The 19,800-nt window shown below is 36.9% G+C and overlaps 1 protein-coding gene and 1 long non-coding RNA gene across 2 annotated transcripts; both read right to left on the bottom strand.

Moving 5' to 3' along the window:
- Positions 1-1,452: 1,452 nt before the first annotated feature.
- Positions 1,453-2,929, bottom strand: LOC116196448. Its single transcript, XR_004154826.1, has 2 exons — positions 2,660-2,929; positions 1,453-2,567 (listed from the first exon to the last, which is right to left on the bottom strand). It is a non-coding gene; the product is annotated as an uncharacterized LOC116196448 (long non-coding RNA).
- A 13,563-nt stretch (positions 2,930-16,492) lies between these two features.
- LOC116203312 lies at positions 16,493-17,803 on the bottom strand. The gene has a single exon (XM_031535004.1). The coding sequence runs from the start codon at positions 17,801-17,803 to the stop codon at positions 16,493-16,495; it is 1,311 nt and encodes a 436-aa protein (XP_031390864.1).
- Between the last annotated feature and the right edge of the window lie 1,997 nt (positions 17,804-19,800).

The raw sequence follows: 19,800 nt of genomic DNA on the forward strand, positions 1-19,800 counted from the left end.
GGCTCAAGGGCTCTTGAGGCATAAGGCAAAATATAAATATGAGGCCTTTTTTTTTAAATAACTTTATAAAAAAATTTATTTAAAATTTTTTCTAACTTTTTGAGATGCAAAATTACTTATTAAGCTTTTATATTCAATTTCTTCTAATATTTTCTTTTTCAATTGATGACATAGATAATTCTTTACTCATTAAAAATTTATCAAGAGCTCGTTTTTGAGGTTGAATTAAACTTTTAATTCTTCTTCTCTCTCATTTTTTAAAATTTTGAATAACCAAATTTATGTTTCCTAGCTGACATATTTACCTATAAACACTACCAAAGAATTCCTATGCGTTACAAATAATAAAATATATGTATAAACACTTCGAAAATATATACCTATGAAAAATATATGTTTAATAAAATAAATATATTAATTAAAAGAATAATCAAAGTTTAGAACAATAGAACCTGATTAATTATAAAATTTGAAGGAGATCACTTGCTTCAAATGAAGGGAGTGTAATTTAATAGAAAAGATGAGAAAAGAGAATAGGTGTGAGAATAATAAGTATTTAAAAGTAAAACAACTCCTTTTATAGGAGTAAAATTTTAACATTAAAACATTATTGGAAATAGGTAGTTGCGGATAATCAAGGAGATTTATGCTACAGGGGAGGTGGTTAAATTACAAATTAAGTAGCTGGAGATATTAAATGAGAGAAAAAAGAAAGAGATAATAGAAGAAATTAAGTAGATAATTTATATTCGAAGTCATGATTTATCAATTAATAAGTGGGAGAGAAAATTTAGGGGTACTTGAGGAGTAATTAGATAACGTTGACTAATTTAATAAATGTGGCCTTGATTTTTTTTTATTTGTGAGACCTTGATTGTTAATTAATTTTTGGATTTTTTATTATTAAATATATTAATTAATAATATTATCACAAACCTAAAAATTAGGGGCCTAATTTTATGTGGGGCCTAAGGCGATTGCCTTCCTTGCCAAAGGGAAGAGCCGCCCCTGCTTTCAGAGGGGTAGCATCCGAAAATATTTTGCTTTAGAAAGATTAGAAAGTTGATGGAAGTGAATGCAGAAGATGTTGCCTTTGCGCGTTTTATTTGTCAAAGTTGCAAAGAAGAGCAAAATGGCTTTAATTATGGGTGAATTGGACAAAAAGTTGCATTAAGGGCTTGTAAATCCGTAACCATAATTCGGAGTATATTCGCAATCAATGTAAGTTATCTGTCTTCCTCAGTCTTCCGGTCGAGGATCGGATGGACGAACATTGGATTCCTAATAAAGCTCATACATATTGATCAGTTATGAGCCTACAATATATGAGCTTCGTGGGAACTATGGAAGCACTCTCATGCATCACGACTTTAGTAAAGACGACGTTATAGCTAAAACATGAGCATTCGGGTGCTTTCAGAGGCATGTGGATTTCTGTTCTGGGGAGCTTGATTACCAAAATTGAATTGAGTCTAAATTACTTTAAAAGAAAATTAACTCCTATAGATTTCTAATGATCATAGTAACCCATTATAAATTCACACACAAAACACCATCTTATTCTCTTTCAAACATTTTTTTCGGTGTGTACCCTAGTATTCAGATCCCAATGGGATCTGACTAATCCAGTCGGGAGATCGAGCACTAAAGGTTATTCTCCCTCCCAACACAATTACGTCCTTATCAGAACACACTTATATACCCAAATATACGTACCCCTAATGACATACAACTCAACTTTATTTATCAACGGACCAACTCGCTAAAGTTTTGGAACCGGGACAGCGAGGCTTCACATTACGGTAAGTAGCAACATTTGTCCAGGCTGGCAGTCACTGCAAGAGGGGCAGAACATCAGCCAATGTGACAGCATGGCTTCACGTAGGGGAAGCAACAATCAACATCTGGATGGCAGTCGCTACAGTAGGGGCCTGAAAACTAGCAACGTGACAACATGACTTCCTTTTGGGGACACAACAGTTACCATCCAGGATGGCAATTTGAAGCGGCAGAAAAAGTAGCAAATCGGTACATTGAAAAAAAACAAGTTCTGACGACCATATTTCGAGGGAAACGGCCTTCGGAGCACAACTCGTTACCTTTGGCAATGAAAAGACGAGATTTAGGCCGAATTCCATCTTTTAGGGTCTCAAACATGCAATTTTATGTTATTTAGGGCGTTTTTTGCTATTTTAGGAAATAATTTATTTTAAAGAATTTTTTTCCGTTATATTTTCGTTTTCTCTATTTAAACGATGTAAGCCCTAGGGTTAAGACAGTTTTTGGATTATCAATAAAGTTTTGGAGCTACCATGCTCTTTCACCCATTCTCGGATTCGATTCGAGTTTGATGTCGGTTTCCTAGCAATTCGAAGAATGAATAGGAGATTGAAGGTCGTAGTTCCGGTATTCTGCGGAATCAACGGATCTGTGACAGTTGCTCCCGTGTATGCTGCGCCACAATTGGTGTAGCAGGGGTCTGAACATTAGCAATGCGACGACATGGCTTCCGTTTCGAGACGCAACAGTCGTCCAAGATGACAGTCGCTGGGGCAGGGAGCTGGTTTCTTGGGAATAAAAATAATATTCATCAATAAGACACGAAAGATAAACAAAAGTCAATAATCAAATCAAGTAAACTAACTCATTGATATCTAACCTGAGTTGGTCGGTGCCTGGAGGCTCGTCAACTCAGTGGCCACTGCTGCGGCATGGTTTCCTGGCATGGCAGTTATGGTAAAACCTGTGAACATCAAACTAACTGCAGAATTGCGATGATATAAAAGGGCTCAGCCATTCTTCCCATTAGTTTTGGTATGGTAAGCTATTGGAAGATGTCAGAGCACAGGGTCTGCACTACGAGATGAATGTGTATATATATATAGGGCACAGAATAGTGGCTGTCCCACTTTTGCTTCCACTTCCAAGGCATCAAGTTAAAACTCCAACAACAAAATGTTAATCTCCATACGCATTTGTATCAAACTCAAAAACTTGTAATTGGGGCTATCCCACTTCCACTGGCTGGCTGACCTACTTAATTTAATTGGGGCTGAGATTTAAATGAGTTGATAATTAATGTGAGGATCAAATCTATATAAAATATTAAAACTCGGGACAACTCACCTTGTAATGCCACATAGAATGGAGGGGGTTCTTCTTAACGGCTAATAGTAGTTTCACAAGGGGCACAATGTCGTAATGCCACCTCGCTTTTTGAGACCGAAACATATGCACTCATGAAATATGTAAATTAAAGACTATACCATAATGAATTTTTTGAAACAAAAATAGCTCCTGGATGTGGGCCTACTTCTTCCACGCGAGATGGTTGTTGAGAAAATAAATTTAACCGTAAAGATCAAAATGTTGTTACATCTAAGGATCTTTTATATATATATATATATATGTATGTATGTATGTCTTCGGTAATTTACGTGTAGTTGGTAGTTATCATGTCCATTTTGAATCAATTGCATTTAGTTGCCATACTTATAATGCACGTGATTAATATGTATGTAAATACATATATATTTATATATATAAATATATCTTAAATATTATGTGAGTGCAGCACAGCAAGTATTCCCATAATAGCTAGTATATATGTATATACATATTTTCATATATGTGGACACACATTGTATAACTTTTTTATCACGAAAATAAGTTTATCAGCATAAGTCATAAAATATTGTGACCAAACATTATCATGTCACGATATACTTATTAAGATGAGCTTATTTTGACAAGATCCGTAATAAGTTATCCGTTATTTTCTTGATAAAAAATATTATCTATTATTGTGTTTACTTTAAGTTCTAACTTATAATTATTTCATTTTAATTGGGGCTATCCCACTTCCACTGGCCTCGAGCTTGTTAATTTAATCGGGGCTTGGATTTAAATTAGTGGATAATTAATGTGAGGATCAAATTTTACTAATTCTAGTGGGAATCTCTCCCCAACGATGCTCACTCCGATCAACGATTCTTGTGAAACGTTAATTAATTAAACAAATGCAGCAGCATTGATTGCTGCAATTCATTCATCTGATATTAATTGCTGCAACTGCATGTAAGGATCTTATATATATATATATATATATATATATAGATACATGTATGTCTTCGGTAATTTACGTGTAGTTGGTAGTGATCATGTTCATTTTGAATCAACTGCATTTAGTTGTCATATTTAATGCACATACTTAATATGTATGTAAATAGATATATATTAATATGTATATACATATCTTCAATATTGTGTGAGCGCCATAAACCAAGTATTCTCATAATAAGTAGAATATATGTATATACATATTTTCATATACGGTGATACATGTTGTATAACGTTTTCATCACGAAAATAAGTTTATCACCACAAGTTATAAGATATTGTGACCAAATGTTATCTTGTCACGATATACTTGTTGGGATGAGCTTATTTTGACTAGACCCCTAACAAGTTATCCGTTATTTTCGTGACAATAAATCTTATCAGTTATTGCGTTTACTTTTTATAATTATTTCATTCTAGTTGAGGCTATCCCACTTCAACTGGCCTCCAGCTGGCTGACCTACTTAATTTAATTGGGGCTGAGATTTAAATTAGTGGATAATTAATGTGAGGATTAAATTTTACTAATTCTAGTGGGAATCTCTCCCTAACGATGCTCATTCTGATCAATAGTTCTAATGAAACGTTAATAAATTAAATAATGCAGCAACGTTGATATATGAAGGAGGTTGGGAGAGATTCCAATTCCAATTCATTCATCTGATATTAATTGCTGCAACTGCATCTGAGGATCTTATATATATATATATATATATATACACACATACATGTATGTCTTCGGTAATTTGCGTGTAGTTGGTAGTGATCATGTCCATTTTGAATCAACTGCATTTAGTTGTCATACGTATAATGCCCGTACTTTATATGTATGTAGATACATATATAATATATGTATATACAAATCTACAATATTTTGTGAGTGCGACAAACTAATATTCTCATAATAACTAACATATATGTACATACATATTCTCATATATGGTGACACAAATTGTATAACGTTTTCACCGCGAAAATAAGTTTATTATTATAAGTTATAAGATATTGTGACCAAACATTATCTTGTCACGATATACTTATTAGATTGAGCTTATTTTGACAAGAATAGTAACAAGTTATCCGCTATTTTCTTGGTAAGAAATCTTATCTGTTATTGTGTTTACTTTAAGTTCTAACTTATAATTATTTCATTCTAATTGGGGCCATCCCACTTCCATTGGCCTCGAGCTGACTGACCTCCTTAATTTAATTGGGTCTAAGATTTAAATTAGTGGATAATTAATGTGAGGATCAAATTTTACTAATTCTAGTGGGAATCTCTCCCCAACTATGCTCACTATGATCAGTAATTCTGGTGAAACGTTAATAAATTAAATAAATGCAGCAACGTTGATATATGAAGGAGGTTGGGCGAGATTCCAATTCCAATTCATTTATCTGATATTAATTGCTGCAATTGCATATAAGGATCTTATATATATATATATATATATATGCAGGTATGTCTTCGGTAATTTACGTGTAGTTGGTAGTGATCATGTCCATTTTGTATCAACTGCATTTACTTACATGGCAACATGTTACTACTACTGCTACTACTACTCCTCTTTATCCATAGTTTCAAGAATTTCAACATGTCAAGCTAATATGATCGATTAGTAAGCCAAAACATATAATCTACATACCAAATAGAAATTGATTAACTAATATCTCGGTACTACGTTAAGAAAAAATTTTATGATGCTACATTAATAAAAACCGGGAAATAATTCTAAAATCATGGCAAAAATCTTTTAAAAAATTATATTTTGCTGTTTTAAAACTCATTTTTCTCAATTGAACTCTTAAAGTGTTTTTATTTTATATTATTATGTCGCACACTTCTATCTAATCTAATAGGCAAATTCTATGGGGTAATTGCTAAAATTGGTTGCACCGTGCCATTACTTTGAGCCAATCACTTAACTTCACATAATTATTCTTTTATCTACAATAGCAGGTCATCAATAAGTCACGGAAAGACAAAATAGTTTTCTTTGAATATTATATTTAACTTGATATATTTTACTTATGAAACTTCCGTATTTAGTAAATCCATATCCATATATATTGTAAAATTGACTCCTACAAGCAATTAATAGGCCTATATTTAATGGGTTAAAAATATCAATTCGCTTTATTTATCAGTTAATTTTCATAAAATTTTCTTTTTCTTGTTAAATTTGAAAAAAAATACAACAAACTATATGTTTCCATTGCTTTAGCCACTATAATTGTTTTTTTAAAAAATTAAGGTCGAAGATATGATATAATTTGAGATATTTATATAATTATAAAATATATTTTAATAATAGTATTCATATGTTAATGTGGATTATTTATATAATATATATATCTCTGTAAAAAATTATCTATCTATGTAGATTATATATGTGTGTACATATATATATATATATATATTAACTAGAAGTTGGTCTATATAAATGATAAATGAATAACTTCATAAATATAAAAGATTCAAGTTTAAAATTTTCAAATTATCAACTGGATATTTAATTAATAAATGACTTAAAAGCAAGTTTATTATTTGAAAAATTAAATAAATAATGTAACTTTGTGATAACAAAGAGAGGACCCTAAAAGAAACAATTAATTTTTATTTATGTAATTTTCAAAAAAAAGATAAAGATTATCACAAGCCACTAATTTAGTGGAATCAAGGTAATTATAAAATACAATTTAATTATAGTATTCATTAATTTTGTGGAGTTAAGGTAATTATAAAATATATTTTAATTATTGTATTCATATATCTATTTATCTATATATAAATACTCATGAGAAAGCTCCTCGGATTAAAAATCATTTCGAAAATTGTCTATCTACGTAGATTATATATATATATATATATATATATATATTAATTAGAAGTTGGTCTATATAAATGACAAGTGCATATTTTCATAAATATAAAAAAAATCAAATTTAGATTGTTCAAATTATCAACAGAATAAATAGTTAATTAATTAATTAAATGACTTAAAAGCAAGTTTTTATTTATAAATTAAATAAATAATGTAACTTTATGATAACAATGATAGGACACTAAAAGAAATAATTAATTTTAATTTATGTAATTTTCAAAAAAGACTAACTTTTGAAAATTAGAATCTCACAAAACAATGCCTTTTATAGCAAAAATAAATTTGTGACATAGTAAAATATGAACTGAATATTTATGATGGACCAATATATTCGTCATTATACTGTATATAATTCATAATTGTATGAGAAAATTAGTTACAATATTTTTAATTAATCATTTATATTTAGTCTAATATTATTGAAGATTATTGTTTTGAGTTTCAAATTAATCATTTATTTTTACTAGTAAGAAGAGTTATTGTTAAAAATGTGATTAGTTCTCATAAAAATATTAATAGGTATACAATAATGAACCCGTGCAACCCACAAGATAGAACGCTAGCTACATGTATTTTTAGTAATTCACTTGCATTTAATTCACTATTACTAACAACTTAAGGAAACTATTTTTTTTTTCATTGTGAACTTTGGTATCCATAAACCCAATTGGGGTCTGATTAATCCAGTCGAGCCGGGTCGACTTACTAATGGTAAATATCTTCCAGTGTGGATTTTTCCACTCACAAGACTTGAACTTGAGACCTTGCTTAAAAGAAACAAACGTTGAACCGCTTGAACTAATCCAAGGCGTGATATTTTAATGATTGCATCTTAGACCTTTCCTAATCCACCATCCCCTAAGGCTTGATATTCCCATTACCTCACATGTATTTGTACTCATATAATAACTCCAAGAAAAAAAGGAAGACAACTTCCCTCAATTTATATAATAAGTAATTTTTCAAAAAGAAAAAAAGTGTTAACTCTGTGAAAATAGAGTTATTCGGCACTTAGAACGGGTATAATTAGAGCTAATTTTTTGAATTTTAGGTTAGTTTGAGTAGGTTTTAAGTTTATTTTTCAATCATTTGCAGTCTTAAAGGGTTTATGAGTTTTTATTAGTTTTTTATTTGTTTTAGGTGATTTTCGAAGTTAGTTCTTAATCGTAGGGCTTACATCGTTTAAATAGAGAAAACGAAAATATATCGAAAAAAATAAAAATATTCTTAAAAATAAACTATTTCCTAAAATAGAAAAAAATACCCTAAATAATATAAAAGTGCTTGTTTGAGACCCTAAACGATAGAATTTACCTTAAATCTCATAATTTCACAACCAAAGACTGTGAGTTTTGCTCAAGAGGCCGTTTCCCTTGACATAAGGTTGTCAAACTTGTTTTTATCCAGGTACCGACTTGCCGCTTTTTCTACCACATCATTAAGTAGTTGTATGGAGAATGCCATGTTGGGCGAGATCGGACGTTACAGTTAGTGCATGGCCCGTATTTTTGGTCGACCATACGCAAAAAGGTGGAGAAGTACGTGCAAAGGTGTCGGGTCTGCAACGTGTCCAAGGGGACGGCTACTAATGCTGGGTTGTATTTACCGTTACCAGTTATAGCGCAGCCTTGGGAGGATGTTAGCATGGATTTTGTGCTAGGTTTATCGCGTACACAGCATGGAAATGATTCCATCCATGTTGTTGTTGATCGATTTTCTAAGACGATGCATTTTATTCCTTGCAAGAACATGACAAATGTTATTCGGGTGGCTCAGTTGTACTTTTGCGAGGTGTATCGTCTTCATGGATTACCAAAGTCCATTGTTTCTGATCGGGACACCCGGTTCCTTAGCCACTTTTGGCGAAGTTTATAGAAGATGGTGGATACACAGCTGCAATTCAGTAGTGCTTATCATCCCCAAACAGATGGGCAAACTGAAGTCGTGAATCGGTCCTTGGGTAACTTGCTGCGAAGTCTGGTGGGGGAGCATGTGAAGAGTTGGGACCTCAAGTTGTGCCAAGCTGAGTTCGCCCATAATCAAGCTGTCAATCGTAGCACAAGTTTTAGTCCTTTTTAGGTTGTGTATGCTGTTGTTCCCAAGGGTCCTTTGGATTTAATTCCTTTGCCTAACTGATCTAAAGTTCATGGTAAGGCAGCATATTTTGTGAATGGCTTGCGGGAGATCCATCAAGCTGTGTATGATCACTTGACAGCAGCTAATGCCAAGTATAAGCAAGCTGCGAATAAGAAGCGCCATTCTGTGGAATTTGAAATGAGAGATTTTGTGTGGGCTATTCTTATTAAGAATCGATATCCTGCTGGGGAGTACAACAAGCTTTCAACAAGGAAGATTGGGCCGGTGAAGGTCATAGAGAAGATCAATTCGAACTCGTATCGGCTTAAAATTTCTAATCATATTCGTACTACTGAAGCGTTTAATGTAAAGCACCCGATTCCTTACACGGGTGATAGCTCGAACGAGGACGATTCAATGGCGAATTCTCTCCACCTAGGAGAGAATGATGCGGAAGAAGAAGCGGCAAGTTGGTACTTGAAGAAAAACAGGTTATGATGACCCTATGTCAAGGGAAACGGCCCCCGGAGCAAAACTCATAGCCTTTGGCTATGAAATTACGAGATTTAAGTCAAATTCCATCGTTCAGAGGCTCAAACATGCACTTTTCTTTGGATATTATATTACACTTTGACATAATTTACTTATGAAACTTCCGTGCTTGGTAAATAACATGTATTTTTAGTAATTTGCTTGCATTTATTTCGGTATTACTAACATCTTAAGTAAACTTTTTTTTTCAGTGTGAACTCTGATATCCGTAAATTCAATTAGGCCTCGATTAATTCAATTGAGCCAGTTCGACCCACTAAATGGTAAAGCTTTCTTATTATGGATTTTCTCCATTTGTAAGATTCGAACTCGAGACCTTAAGGGAAACAAGTACCGAATCACTTGAATTGACCCATGTTATTTAACTACTTAGACATTGTGTAAGTACCACAATCCCCAAGCCGTGATATTCTAATGATTGCATTTTAGACCTTTCCTAATCCACCATCCCCTAAGGCATGATATTCCCATTACCTCACACGTATATGTACTCATATAATAACTCCAAGAGAAAAAAAAAAGGAAGAGCACTTTATGATCTCAATTTATATAATAAGTAATTTTTCAAAAGAAAAAATTGATAACTCAATGAAAATAGAGTTATTCGGCACTTTTTAGGGGTATAATTGGAGTTAGTTTGTCGAGTTTAGCTTAGTTTGAATAGGTTTTAAGTTTATTTTTCAATCATTTGCATTCCTAACGGATTTATGAGTTTTTATTAGTTTTTGATTTGTTTTTAGGTGATTTTCGGAATTAGTTCATTAATTGACCTTTCGCAGTCTCTAAGTTCCAGATATTTCTGGTCGGGTTAAACTCGCTTTTTTGGGGCAAATTGCATATGGATAGAAAGTTTATCGAGTTAGTACAATTCTAGGCCAAGTTTCCGTGGGAACAATACTCTACTCACTTTATATAACTTGTCACATCCCATGCACTTGCGGTGTTATTAAAACCGTCAAACAAAAACAAAGAGAAAAAGATGGAAGAAGGTTCCAAAAATAATTGATCTGGAGCAGGTGGGCTCCCTGGAAATGCAGGTTTGTAAATTTAGGAAATAAATAAAATAATTGCAGTGTTACTCTGTTATCGCTAAGTGTAAGAGTGAAATAGGAACCCCGCGGCTTGTCCGATTTAATATAAAGCTTTAATGCTTTTCTTTTCTTTTTTGGTACTGTAAAGCTTTGATGCTTGCAGCAATAAAGAACTATCATGTTCTACTCCTTCCCTCTTTCAGCAGAAAGTCCGATTCTCCGCGAGTTCGTCCTGAAGTTCTGCATTGTAGGTACATCGTTCGGATCAAATGGTTCGATTGGAATTGGCCTATATCATGACAATTTGAAAAGGAAAAATTAAAATATCTGCAAAGCACATATCAGCATGACTACGAGGCTAGACACTAGCTATCCTGTTAGTGTACATTGTATTGCCGTCCCTGCTCTAGTTCAAGCTCCAAGTTCATTGTACTGTAGAGCCTTGACCCATCGATCGTGGTCAGAGTTATTGGTTTGCTGTCGAACCAAATTTTGATTTCGAATGCATGCATTGTGACATAAAATCATTCCTGATTTTATACTCTCTCGGCACAAAAAATTATGCCATTCCCTACTAACATTGATCGAGTACTTCAGTTGCAATGACCAGGAAGGGATTCAGCATATCTTGCTTTTGCAAGAATGAAAAATTTGCGATAATAACAAGAAAAGAAAAGAAATATTTATGTATGGAAACTAAAAGTCCTAACAAATAGCCCTCAAATTTACGTGCACCGTGGCTCTTTGGTCCGCGCTTCTCATCTATTCCTTCTTTAAAATTGAATCTTGCAAAAGCATGATGGTGAATCCCATTCCTGATCACTGCAACTGAAGTACAGATCAATGTTAGTAGTGAATCTGTTTTGATCTACAACAGGGGAGTCAGTGTGGAGCGTGATGGCTGCAACGTCACATCGGTGAGATAAGTAATCTGATCCATCTTATGAACATGCCGAAAATCGAATTTGAACCCAAAGTCTCTGTATGAATATACAGATTACTGAAATAAATTGACAAAAACATCATGTGTCCATTTGAATTCTTGGGGATGATCCCACACACACACACATGAATGTTGTATCTACAATGCATCCAAATGATGTACAATGCATCCGAACGATATATCGCAGAGAATCGCACTTTCCCGCTGAAACAGGTCAAGAGTAGAGCATGACAGAGCTTTTTGCAAGCATTAAAGCTTTACGGTTTCCAAAAGAACAGCATTAAAGCTTTATACTAAACTAGACAAGACGCGGGGTTACCTCTTTTCCTTTTGCGCTTAACCATAACTGAGTAAAAATGCATTATTTTATTTATTTGCTCCGAAATTTGTAGACCTCCATTCCCAGGGAGCCCACATGCTCAAGATGAATTATTTTTGGAATTTTTTTCCATCATCTTCTCTGTTTTTCTTTTGAAAAACTAATTATTATATAAATTCAGGGAAGAAGTTGTCCTTTCTGGAGTTATTATATGAGTATATATATAAATATATGCGTGAGGTGATGTGAATATCATGCCTTGAGGGATGGTGGATTAGGGAAGGTATACTATACAATCATTAAAATATCACGCCATGGGGGTGGTAGTACTTACACAATCTCTTAAGTAGTTTACTTAAGTTGTTAGGAATAGTAAAATAAACTCAAGTAAATTACTCAAAATACATATAATTTATTAAACACCTAAGTAATTTACTTATTCCATTAGTAAATTATATAAGTGAAATATAATATTCAAAGAAAACTATTGTGTCTTTTCTCGGCCTGATGACTTGCTATTGTAGATTAAAGGATATAATCATGCGGAGTTAAGCGATTGGCTCCAAGGGATGGCAAGATGCAACCAATTTTAGCAGTTGCCCATTAGATTAGAATAAATGCGTTAGATATAGTAATAAAAAAAATTAAGAGTCCAATTGAGAAAAAAAAATTAGTAAATCAGATATATATATATATATATGTATGTATGTATATATTAGGATTGTTGCGATGAGATGATCTCTGGGCATTCACTTTAAAAACATTTCCTGATTTTTATTAATGTAGCATCACAAAATTGTATCTTATCTATATGTAGTAATTAATAGTACCTTCAATTCAATTCAAAAGTATTATATATCGAGATCTTAACCAATTAATTTCTATTTGGTATATACCTACAAAATTATTGGATAAGTGGTAAGCAGCTTACCTCCGTAAGGATGAGAATACAAGTTTGAACCTCGGGAAGCGCACTTATTGAGAGGGAGAATAACCTTTAATGCTTGATCTCCCGACTGGATTAGTCAGATCCCATTGGACTTCTGAATAGTAGGGTACACACCGAAAAAAAAATCTATTTGGTATATGGATTACTGGTTTTGACTTACTGATCAATCATGTTAGCTTAGTATGTTGAAAGTCTTGAAAACTATGGGCAAAAAATAGTAGTAGTAGTAGTAGTAGTAGTAGTAGTGACGTAGCGTATACACGATTAACCTATCACAGACCCATTGATTCGAGCACGAATACCGGAATTACGACCTTCTATACCTGTTGATTCTACGAATACCAGAAAATAGGCATCAAACTCGAATTGATCCGAGATTGGACAAAGCACGAAAGCTCTAAATTTTATTCACCGATGAAAAAGACAAATGATTCAACCCTAGGGCTTACACGTTTCTTAAATAGGGTTTAAGAAAACCTAAATTGCATAAAAAGAACTAAACTTTTCTAAAATTGCAAAAACACCCTAATTAACAAAAAATTGCCTGTTTGAAGCCATAGACGATGGAATTTGCCTTAAATATCGAAAAATTACAGCGAAGCCGTGAGTTTTGCTCCAGAGGCCGTTTCCTTCGAAATAGGGTCGTCAGAACCTATTTTTCTCCACGTACCGACTTGCTAGGTCTTCTACCGCATCATTCTCTCCTGGGTGGAGAGAATTTGCCCTCGAATTGTCATCGTCCGAGCTATCACCTGTGTAAGGAACCAAGTACTTCACATTAAACACATCGGCAGTACGAATGTGGTTGGAAAGTTTAAGCCGATAGGCGTTCGAATTGATTTTCTCAATGACCTCCACAAGACCAATCTTTCTAGCAGCGAGCTTGTGGTAGTCACCAGCAGAAAATCGATCCTTCGTAAGGACAGCCCAAACAAAATCGCCAACTTCAAACTCCACGTGCCTTCTCCTTCGATCAGCAGCAGCCTTATATTTCATGGCAGCATTCTGCAAATTATTCTGCACAGCCTCATGAATCTCCTGCAGACCGTGAACGAAATCAACCGCTTTACCATGAACCCTGGTCTTATCCGGCACGGGTAACAGATCAAGGGGTCCCCGGGGAGTAACAGAATAGACCACCTGGAAGGGACTGAAACCAGTGTTGCGATTAACAGCGTGATTGTGTGCAAATTCCGCCTGACTTAACTTCTGATCCCAGCTCTTCACGTGCTCCCCTACTAAACCTCTCAACAGATTACCCAAGGACTTATTAACCACTTCTGTTTGTCCGTCTGTCTGCGGGTGGTACGCTATACTGAAGTTCAACTGGGTGTTCACCATCTTCCAAAGGCTCCGCCAGAAATGACTCAGGAGACGGGTGTCCCTATCAGACACAATAGAGAATGGCAGACCATGCAGACGGTATACTTCCTGAAAATACAACTGAGCAACTCGCACAACATCAGTGGTCTTCTTACACGGAATAAAGTGTGCCATCTTGGAGAACCTGTCGACGACTACATATATAGAATCATTACCTCTTTGGGTACGGGGCAAGCCGAGGATGAAATCCATACTGATATCCACCCATGGCTGCGAGAGAATCGGCAGGGGCATGTACAACCCCGCGTTAGTTGTTGTACCCTTGGACACTTGACAAACCTTACAGCGTTGCACGTACTTCTCCACTTCTTTACGAATTGTAGGCCAGAAATACGATGACTGGATCAGCTGCAAGGTCCTGTCTCTCCCCACATGACCTTCGCCGTGTAGTTGCTGAAGAATGTGGGCTCGCAAACTACAATCAGGAATACAGAGCTGATTTCCCCTTAAAAGAAAACCATCCTGCAACACGTATTCCGTTCTTTCTCCAGCCCACACTTTAGCTAGCGTCATAGAAAAATAGGGGTCGACTTCAAGCAACTCAGCAAAAGAACTAAAATCAGGTATCTCAACTGTCATCCTGCTCAGAATGCTACGCCTTCGACTAAGAGCATCAGCAACGCGATTAGTGACTTCGCTCTTGTACTTTACCACGAAAGTAAAACTCTCCAGGTAAGCCACCCATGATGCATGACGAGCTGACACCTTATCCTGGCTATGGAGGTGCTTTAGGGCCTCATGGTCAGTGTACAAGACGAACTCCTTATGGAAAAGATAATGTCGCCAATGCTTCACCGCTTGCACTACAGCATAGAATTCCACGTCGTAGGTGTTGTATCTCACTTTCGCCCCCGTCAGCTTCTCACTGAAAAAAGCAATTGGCCTGTTGTTCTAGCTTAAGACTGCTCCAATCCCCACCTTCGATGCATCAGAATGCAGCTTATAGGGCTGCTGAAAATTCGGCAAGACAAGAATCGAAGCGGTCATCAAACGCTCATTAATCTTCTGGAATGTCGTTTCTACCCCCTTAGTCCACTCGAATTTGCCTCCCTTCATGCAGTCAGTTAAGGGAGCCATAATACTACTGAAATGGGGTATAAATCGCATGTAGAAGGAGGCTAACCCATGGAAGCTCCTTACTTCAGTAATGCACGTTGGTCTAGGCCACTGTCTAACTACCTCGACCTTGGACGAGTCGACCCTCAAACCATCAGCAGCAACAACATAACCAAGAAAAAGAACTTCTGACCTCATAAAAACACACTTCTTCAACGACGCATATAGTTTCTCGAGTCGAAGGACATTGTGGACTTCGCTCAAGTCGGCCAGGTGTTGCTCGGGGTCGACGCTGTAGATCAAGATGTCATCAAAATACACAACCACACACCGACCAATGAAAGGCCGTAGAATCTGGTTCGTCACTCTCATGAACGTACTCGGCGCATTTGACAGCCCAAACGGCATTACAAGCCATTCATATAACCCCTCCCTAGTCTTGAATGCGATCTTCCATTCATCTCCAACACGAATCCGAATATGGTGATAGCCGCTCTTCAAGTCCAACTTCGTAAAAATCCTGGCACCACTTAGCTGGTCAAGCAGATCATCCAAGCGAGGAATGGGAAAACGATACCTGACCGTTATCTTATTGATGGCTCGACTGTCTACACACATACACCATGATCCATCCTTCTTAGGCACTAGAAGTGTCGGGACAGCACATGGGCTCATACTCTCTCGAATAAACCCTTTCGAGATCAGCTCCTTCACCTGTCTCCTTAACTCTTCATGTTCAGCCGGGCTCATCCTGTAGTGTGGTCTGTTCGAAAGGGCCGCACCAGGCTGTAGGTCGATATGGTGCTGGATATCCCGCAAGGGTGGCAGACCATTTGGCAACTCCTCAGGAAAGACATCCTGAAATTCTTTCAAGATCGGTAAGGACTCACAAGAAGTAAGACCCTCCTCCACAACCTTCTTGCCCACGAGAACAAACATAAACTCTGTATCATGCAACTCCTCCTGAAATCGAGCAAGGGACAGCAAGTTGGTTGCGGTAACCGGATCCGCAGGTTCGGGCTCAAAAGCGCCCTTATCCCTATTCGGTACCAGTACAATCTTTAATCCCTTATGCGTGAAGCTGTACTTATTGGTCCGTCCATCATGGCTCACGCTCCTATCAAACTGCCAGGGCCTTCCCAACAACAAGTGACACGCGTCCATCATGACAACATCACATCACATAGAGTCTCTATACAGGGAGCCAATAGAGAAGGTAACTAACACACACTTCGACACACTCACTTCACCTCCTTTCTTCAGCCATGCCAGCTTATACAGTTTGGGATGTGGCTCACTTCGCAGACTCAACTTCTGTACGGCCTCAGCAGATACGATGTTCTTGCAGCTGCCCGAGTCTATCATGAAACGACAGATTCTATTTTCGATGGTGCAGGTGGACTGCAAGATGTTGTTACGCAGCCATTCTTCGTCCGCAGCTCTCGAGGTCATACACGACCTCCTCACCACCAGATTGGGCACTCCATCTCCTGTCACAATCTCTTCCTCCTCGTCAAACTCGACCTCTCCATCGCCTCCAACTACATAAACTGCGTCATCAAACAATTCTTCTTCAATAAACATCGCCCTTTTTTCCCCTTTTCTGCATTCAGATTGTCGATGCCCGGGCTCTCCACACTTGAAGCATTTCGGCCCTCTACTGCTCGGCCCAATCTTGGCAGGCCTCGTCGGACGTCGAGGAACAACACTACTACTGCCAGCTCGGGCAGCCCCACCGGTTCCTACAACGGTAACACCTCCACTGAACATCCCGCTGCCCGCTTGCTTCTGCTGTCTTTCGACAATCAGGGTCCTCTGATAGGCGGAAGACACGTTAACAGGGTCGAACAAATTAATCGTGTCCTGTAGCTGCACTTTCAGCTCGCCAATATATCTCGCCACCAGCTGATCCTTGGTTTCCTGAAGCTTGTTACGAGCAACCAACTGGTAGAACTCGTTGGTGTATTCATCCACCGACCTAGTGCCTTGCCTTAAGTTTTGCAGGCGCTGGTACATGATCCTCTGAAAGTTATAGAGCAGAAAGGTAACCCTCATCTTTTTCTTCATCTTTTCCCACGACGTGATCTTAGGTTTGCCCATCCTGCTATGGGTAAGCTTCACCTGCTGCCACCAAGCCGTCGCCCTACCACGCAACCGAGTCGCCACAAGCTGTACCCGCTTAGTCTCAGGTACCCCCTTGAACTCCAAAACCTCTTCTATCGTCCTTAGCCAATCTAGAAACTCTTCTGGCTGCAAGCCTCCTTGGAGTTCGGGAATATCGGTCCGAATGCCCGTCTCTCGTCTCTGCCTGTCTTCCTCGATTGGGCCCCTTTGCTGTCTTCGTGGAATATCAGCAAAGTAATTCTCTCCTTCCGACCCCTCTTCAGTTTCCTCTCGATCAAGGTCAGAATTCAGATTAGGGTTTCTCCGATTCTGGTTTTCCATAAGTGTAGCCATCTGCTGTGTTAGCTGCTCCATTATATGATCCATCCTCTACTCCAGCCTCTGCTCTAGATGTCGCAGATTATCACGGTCATGAACATCTTCCACACGATCCCTCCTCCTGGGCGGCATCTCTGATCCAAGATCAACCGTAGGCTCTGATACCAACTGACGCAGCATACACGCGAGTAACCTATCATAGACCCGTTGATTCGCGCACGAATACCGGAACTACGACCTTCTATACCTGTTGATTCTACGAATACCAAGAAATAGACATCAAGCTCGAATCGATCCGAGATTGGACAAAGCACGAAAGCTCTGAATTTTATTCACTAATGAAAAAGACAACTGATTCAACCCTAGGACTTACACGTTTTTTAAATAGGGTTTAAGAAAACCTAAATTGCATAAAAAGAACTAAACTTTTCTAAAATTGCAAAAACACCATAATTAACAAAAAATTGCCTGTTTGAAGCCCTAAACGATGGAATTTGCCTTAAATATCAAAAAATTACAACGAAGCCGTCAATTTTGCTCCGGAGGCCGTTTCCTTCGAAATAGGGTCATTAGAACTTTTTTTTCTCCAGGTACCGACTTGTCAGGTCTTCTACTGCATCAAGTAGTAGTAGTAGTAGTAGTAACATGTTGCGAGGATTGCCATAGGTTGAGGTTATGATTCAAAATGTGCATGATTACTACCAACAACACGTAAATTACCATAGTGTATATATATATAATGAAAGATCCATACATGCAGTTTTAACAATTAATTTCAGATGAATCAAATGGAATTGAAATCTCTCCCCGACCTCCATCAATGTTGTTGCATTCATTTAATTTAACGTTACACAAGAATTAGTAATCAGAGTCAGCATCGCTGGGGAAAGATTCCCACTAGAATCATTAAAATTGAATTTGAACCGGAAGTGATGGGAGAATGGGATGACATCTTGTGCCTAGAGAGTATGAAACCAAAAAGATTTTATGACACAATGCATGCATTCGGAGTCAAAATTTGGTTAGCCAACAAACCAATAACTCCGGTCACGATCGATGGGTCAAGCTCCAATAATACAACGGACTTGGAGCTTAACCTTGAGCAAGGACAGCAACAGAAAATGTACATTAACAGGAGAGCTAGTGTGGAGCAGTCACGCTGATAGGAGCTATGCTGATATTTTAATTTTGCGATTCAAATTGTCATGATATAGGTCGATTCAAATCAAACCATTCCATCCAAACAATATATCTACAATGCCGAACTTCGTGACGAACTCATACAGAATCGAAGTTTCACGCTGAAAGTGGTCCAGAGTAGAACATATGCATGACAGAGCTTTATTGCAAACATTAAAGCTTACAGTAACCAAAAAAAAAAAAGCATCAAAGCTTTTATATTAAACCAGCCAAGCCGCAGGGGTTCCTCCTTCCCTCTTACAACTAACGATAACAGGGTAACACACTGCAATTATTTTATTTATTTACTCCTAAATTTGCAAACCTCCATTTCCAGGGGGACCCCTTGCTCAAGATGAATTATTCTGGAGTCTTTTTTCCATCTTCTATGTTTTTTTCTTTTGAAACAATAATTATTATATAAACTGAGGGAAGAAGTTGTTCTTTTTTTGGAGTTATTATATGAGTACAAATGTAGGCAATGTGAATATCTTGCCTTGGATACAATTATTGAAATATCACGCCTTTGGGGATGGTGGTACTTACACATTTTACTTACTTAAGTTGTTAGGAATAGTAAAATAAATTCAAGTAAATTGCTAAAAATTACAAGTCGAGCTCAAGCCACTCAAGTATTACTCAAGCTCCAGCTCGAGCCGCCATATTGAAGCTCGACTGATCTTGAGTCAAGCTCAAGCATTTTTTTAAAGAGCCGAGTCGAGTTTGCATGTACTCGAGCTCGACTCGGCTCATTTATACCCCTAGTGGGAAGGAGGAAACTTTATCTTTTAGGTACGTACTTTGGTATCCGGAAGTCCTTGAGTTCCGACGAATTCAATTAGAGGTGAATCAGCCCACTAAGAGGA

The sequence above is a fragment of the Punica granatum genome, chromosome 1, assembly GCF_007655135.1.
Source record: "Punica granatum isolate Tunisia-2019 chromosome 1, ASM765513v2, whole genome shotgun sequence".
NCBI lineage: Eukaryota > Viridiplantae > Streptophyta > Magnoliopsida > Myrtales > Lythraceae > Punica > Punica granatum.

Coding starts and splice junctions, on each gene's coding strand:
- LOC116203312 (XM_031535004.1), bottom strand. CDS start 17,803: ATGGATCATATAATGGAGCAGCTAACACAGCAGATGGCTACACTTATG.